Here is a 6,280-nt window from a genome sequence, read left to right on the forward strand (position 1 = left end):
GACGCGGTGTACACGGGGTGGGGCGAGGGCGACGCGGTGTACACCGGGTGGGGCGAGGGCAACTCGGTGTACACCGGGTGGGGCGAGGGCGGTGTGGTGTACACGGGGTGGGGCGAGGGCGGTGCGGTGTACACCAGGTGCGGCGAGGGCGACGAGGTGTACGGTGTCATCTGCAGTGCTTGGAGGAGGACCCGCCCCACGCCAAGTCCCGTCCGAAAGTCGCAACCCGTTGCTCGCAGCGCCTTCTGGCCCTTCCACATGCTTAATATCCGGGCGGTACGCTGGAAGTGTCCAGCTTACTTAGGAGGAGGAAAAATAAAGGGGACAAAAATAAAGTGAAAGTTACTAGTGTTGTTACTAAAGTGCTGCGCAGACCCCTTGAGGAATCCTGGAGGGCTTTTTCAGGGTATTTTGCTCATTTTTTAATCTTTATTTTTTGTCTTTTTGAGACAGGGTATGCCTTTCAGGCGGCCTTGAGCTCATTTTGTAGACCAGTCTGATCTCAAACTTGCAACCACCCTTCTGCCTCAGCCTCGTGAATGCTGAGACTACAGGCACATGCCACCACACCTGGACTTTTCCAGGGTATTTCAAAATGTACAAAATAGAGTATACAGGGTCCATTATGAAATTGTAAAAAATGTTTTTTAAAAATATTTTTTAGGATTAGGCATGGAGACCTTGGGGAGCATGGCATGTGGAAGGTCTCAGGTTAGATCCCCAGCATCTCAGAGAAAAAAATTGTAAATGTACAAAAACATACACGTATATATACATATATATATGTAGTACATTAAGGAACAAAGTCTAGCAGGGTGTTTGAGAGTAGTAGTAGGTGTATTTTTCAAATTCTACAGCAGTTATGCAGGTTGACATCCCACTTTGAAAATCCTAAAATCTGATTTTTATTTACTTATTTATTTTTTGAGATAGGGGCATGGTATGTTTTTCAGGCTGGCCCTGAATTCACTCTGTAGCCCAGTTTGGCCTTGAACGTGCAGGGACCCCTTTGCCTCAGTCTCCTGAGTGCTGGGCCTATAGGCGCGCCCCATCACACCCAGTTGAAACTGTTTGAGAATCGTGTTCTATGTTTTGGGTTTTGAAGCATTTCAGATTTCAACTTTTTGGATTAAGGATGCTAAACTAGTAAAACATACAAATAGTCCAAACAAAAACTCCAGAACCTGAAACGTGTTTGTTTTCAAGCATTTTGTATGAGGGATACTCAGTGGATATGACATAAATTCCTGATTTCCATTGACCCAGAAAAAAATCCTAATTATAATAATTTTGGCATGTATGTCACCTTCACTAAAACAGAAGTGGTAAATTTCAGTTAAAAATGATGAAAATTAAGATGCAGCTTTTTTTCTTTCTCCACTTGACTTTATATACTCTCCGAATTCCATTCAAGACTTAATCCAAAAAGGGGGCCTGCCCCTTAGCTCAGTTCTTTAAGTGGCTGCTTCGACAAAGCAGTCAGGCTTAGGTTGCTGTGGTTTGATCCCCACAACTGGAGCCAGCCAAACCTGCCCTGAAGGCATTCGGAGCAAAAAAAAAAGACTTAATCTAAGGTCCAGGGATATAGTTAAGTAGCATAAACACCTGCCTGGCAAGGGCAAGGTGCAGGGTTCCATCCCAGTTATCCCCCACTCCAAAAAAAAGACCTAATCAAAGACATAGCTTAGGGAAGGGAGTATAGAAATTGGATAAAAATAGGTTCAGGGAAAAATAACAGGGGCAATGGTTTTAATATTAAGTTATCTGAATAATGATAAAAGGATAAGCAGGTGAAGGAAGAAAGTGATTTTTAAAGTGAGCCCATGATTTGAAGAACGTATTTTAAATTTATTGTGTAATTTGTATTTTATCAAACTTTTTAAGATCATGTGCCTGTAGATTGGATAGCTTCCGGGAAGATATTTCCAGTGTGGTTAGAGATGGGGGTTCCCTCTGGAGGCGCGTCTCCTGAGTTCAGTTACTTGGACAGTATTTAGGGATAGGTCTCTGTCTCCAGTCTGCTCGTTGGGCACATGAGGGTAGTGGTGCTTTGAGGAGAAGGTAGGGTGGAAGTCGTACGCAGTGAAGAGTTGATTTTAAAGATAAGTGAAAGCATTTTGATGGTACTACATTGCCATTCCTTCCATCTTGATTGGCCTTTGGGTGAGACAGGTCAGAAGTCAAGTGTTTTAGGCGGCTTTCCCATTGTCTGCAGTGTTCAGTCTGAATATCATTTCTCTCTACTGTTAGGGGATTTTTTTTCTGGAAAATAAAGCATGATCGAATATTATTTAAACTTTTAGTTTACTCATTGGAAGGAACTAGGTGAAATAACCCATTAACCAGAAAAGTCAAAACAGTACAAATTTGTATAAAACAAAAAGAAAGTAAAGATGAGTTACAAATGGAGAAAACACTTTTCCACAGAGTGAAAGGGAGGCATCTTTGAACTTATGGGGATGATTATTTGTGTGTCTATCATTCATCTGTAATTTAAAAATCAGAAAGTGAGGAGTGCTGTTGTCAGATGACCAACAAGTGTGCAAGTTTCTTCTCATTGATACATTGAATTGTTTCCCCAAACATAGCCAGCAGGTGGGGAGAAACAAACACTGCTTTTCCCCGGGGAATGCAGCTATAAAATTTTCCTTTTCCATCTCCATAAGGATGAATTACAGTTACACTACATTAAGTTGAAATATTGGACACTTCTGTGCTACCTATCTACTTCTTCCCCCCTTTTACTTTAATATCAAATAATCAGAATGTACCAGAATAGGGTCTTTTTCTCTTTCACAAAAACATTTTCAGTTTGGAACCATTTGAAATTTGAAAACTCCCAAGAATTGTTTGACACATAGTCTTAGGTGAATTAATATGCTTTTCTCTAGCTTTTGATATTTCATTCAATTTTTAACCTTTTGTAATATAAACCCAGCTTTGGGAAGCTGTAATTTAGAAACAGACCCTAAAGGCACAGTTTCCTACACTGTGTTCTCACAGCTGTTAATAGGCACTTCACGAGAAAATAAAGCTTCCTCTGGAATGAATTGAGGAACCAGTACCCTGGGGTTGTAGATTTAAATCTTTTTATTCCAAAGAAGACATTGGCATTCAAGACGTTTAATCAAAAGAGGTGGTGAAATCCTCTTCTAAGATAAAGAGGCCGATAATACCTCTTCTTAGATGGGAGATAAGAAATAAATTAGAATTTTCAAGGTTTCTTGCAGTCATTTCTATACTTACAAGAACTTTAATTATGAAGAGTAGTAATATATGAACAATATTTCTTAGAACCGTGAAGCAAATTTCATTTATAAGCAGCACAGAATTTGCAAAACTTTAAAAAAATTACATGGGTGGTTATGAACAAGCAGAATTACGGGTTTTAAAATCTACATCTAAGGTAGGATGAATTAATGCTCCTGCCTGAAATGGCCACCCATCCCCCTCCTCGGAACAGAGTAGCAGGCAGGTGAATTTCAGAGACTTTAGACCAGTCAGATTTGTCAGTCACAGTTCTGGGATTGAATCCCAGCCAGAGAATGATTTCCTCATTTCCTTATCAGCAGTGCCTTTTGTGGAGATTGTTAAGATTAAATGACCCAGTGCTACAAAGTAGAGGACACAGGCAGTGCCTTACAGTAATGTTGCTCTTTTATTGTAAATCTGGTTAGTATTTTGTTTTTTCTAAAATACAAAATACCTGCAAGAACTGCTACTGTGTAGCTATATTATTATTATTATTATTATTTTTTTTTTTTTTTTTTTTTTTTTTTGGCGGAACCGGGGATTGAACTCAGCCCTTGCCCTTGCCAGGGAAGCGCTTATTCCACTGAGCCATCCCCCTGGCCCCCATGTGTAGCTATATTAATTTTTTAATCCATAGGCTTTTTTCCTTGTTTTGTGGCACACCTTTGGATCAGTCAGCATCTTTCCAGTACAAAGTCCTCTGTTGCTAAATACAGTATTGCCTTCTCATGCATTTTTTTTTCTAATTCATTGCTCACAGGATGATGCTGTCAGTATAGAAAGTGGGACAAATACCGAGCGCCCTGATACACCTACAAATACCCCAAATGCACCCGGAAGGAAAAGCTGGGGAAAGGGAAAATGGAAATCAAAGAAGTGCAAATATTCTTTTAAATGTGTCAACAGTCTCAAGGTACGAGCGTGTGGAGGGAAGATGTCTTTGGACTGAGTGCTAGCTGTAGCAGCCTTTCAGTGGCCTACATTTGCAAGATACTGTCACATTTTAAATATTTTAAAATTACAGTGCTTTGAAGTGTTTTTTTTTTTTTGAAGGTTTGTCTTTAATTTTGTACAGTCTATGGGACATTTTGTTTGAAGGGGCTGTTCTTTGTTTTAATGTGTATGTAGTACTGAGTATTGTAAACAGGTTTTGCTTTATTGTGTTGATTCATATAGAGGATTTGGGAAAAGTTACTCTTCATGCTTTGGAAAAAACTTAAGAACAGGAGCCCCTTCTGGACCATTATTGAAGAGCTGAATGTGAACCAGTCACTGAGTCATTATAAAATGAAACAGATGCCTTACTCTGTACAAGATTTCAAAAATTTAGCCTTTGTGCTATTATATTAAAACTGCAAAAGCTTTAAAATTCACTATTTGAGGAAAAAAAGAAATTATGGTTATTTAAATTACTGCATTAGAATTTTCACTTTATAAGGAATTTTTTTTTGAGACAGTGGCCTGCTGTCAGGGTTTCCTGGGACTCCCTGTATGGCCCAGCCTGGCTTTGTGCTTCCAGTGACACCCTGCCCTGCATCAGCCTCCTAGGGGCTGGGATTACAGGGATGTGCCACCTCACCCAGCTCAGGGTGTTTGTCGTAGGCGTTTTGTTTATATGTCCATTTTCTGCTTTTCTAAATTTGGAGTAATTTTCCTGAGGAAAAAACCTACATTATCTCATACATAGGTAAGCAAAACCCTTTTAAAAGCATCTAATAGACCTTTGTAGGGTAAGTCCAAGGAAAGCCAAAGAAGCTGGGGCCACATGTCATGTTAGTGCTTGAGTAGACGAAATTAGGGGCTCTGTTTAAATTGTATCCTGTAAAAGGAGTTTCATTATAAATAAGACTAATCTTATAAATGTGTCTTATTAATATCTTTATTATTAGTTTATTAGTTTTAGCTGTTAAAGCTGGAAGATTTTATTTTTATTTATTTATTTATTTTGGCAGAACCGGGGATTGAACTCAGGCCCTTGCGCTTGCCAGGGAAGCGCTCATTCTACTGAGCCATCTCCCCAGCCCCCTGGAAGATGTTTTTTAATTGCTATTTACATATTTCAAACCTGAAAACTAGCTTTTCAGATGATAAGAAGATAAAGTTGTTCAACTTTAAAAGTGAAAACATTGCCTTAAAGTGAATCTAAGGCTGGGTGTGTTGGTACAGCGCTGTAACCCCAGCACTCAGGAGGCTGAGGCAAGGGGATTGCTGTGAACTTGAGGCCAGGCTGGACTGCTTAAGCATTCAAGGCCAGCCTGCCCTATGCCACGAGATCCTGTCTCACCAAAAAAGAAAGCAAGATTATTTACAGTTATTTCTGTAGGAAAAAGCAAAGGTGGTGATTTGAATTGAGTCTAGTATGCTTTACTTTACAAGGGGGAAATTAAGCTTCATAAAAGTGAATGCCAAAGAAACTGTTAAAGGCTAGTTGCCGGGTTTCTGTTCAGAATGTAGTGTCCTCGTGGCCCATCTACCAAAACAACCCAATTTCTTATGATTTATAATATGGTAGGGCTTATAAAATAAAAGGCAGTATCAGTGTTTTCTTATTTAAGTAGTTAATCTAACCCATCATGTAAGTCTTTGTTATAAAACCTTATCAGGCACAGTGTTTTAATATATAAAGACTGATCTAATAGATACATTTTAGTTTTTTTGTTAAAAACTAGCTTGTATGTGGTATACAAAATAATTAAATTTTGGAGAAAGAGAGTTTAAGTTTAATTTCTTGAGATACTAATTTTTTATTTCACGGTTATTTTCTAGGAAGATCATAACCAGCCGCTGTTTGGAGTTCAGTTTAACTGGCATAGTAAAGAAGGCGATCCGTTAGTATTTGCAACTGTAGGAAGCAACAGAGTAACCTTATATGAATGTCATTCACAAGGAGAAATCCGGTTATTGCAGTCTTATGTGGATGCTGATGCTGATGGAAACTTTTATACTTGTGCATGGACCTACGATAGCAATACAAGTCATCCTTTGTTAGCTGTAGCTGGATCCAGAGGCATAATAAGGATAATTAATC

General features: G+C 39.1%; 1 protein-coding gene across 5 annotated transcripts in view; it reads left to right on the forward strand.

Moving 5' to 3' along the window:
• Eed (embryonic ectoderm development) overlaps positions 1 to 6,280 on the forward strand; it is a 40,316-nt gene that overhangs the window by 2,700 nt on the left and 31,336 nt on the right. The window contains exons 2-3 of one of the 5 annotated variants that reach the window (XM_004632569.3): positions 4,013 to 4,165; positions 6,019 to 6,259. In XM_004632569.3, the coding sequence (XP_004632626.1) occupies positions 4,013 to 4,165; positions 6,019 to 6,259 (394 nt within the window). Of the gene's footprint in view, positions 1 to 4,012; positions 4,166 to 6,018; positions 6,270 to 6,280 lie in introns of all 5 variants that reach the window. The other 4 variants (XM_004632568.3, XM_023716721.1, XM_023716720.1 and 1 more) reach the window with 4 other exon arrangements.

The sequence above is a fragment of the Octodon degus genome, unplaced genomic scaffold (assembly GCF_000260255.1).
Source record: "Octodon degus isolate 3935 unplaced genomic scaffold, OctDeg1.0 scaffold00049, whole genome shotgun sequence".
Lineage (NCBI taxonomy): Eukaryota > Metazoa > Chordata > Mammalia > Rodentia > Octodontidae > Octodon > Octodon degus.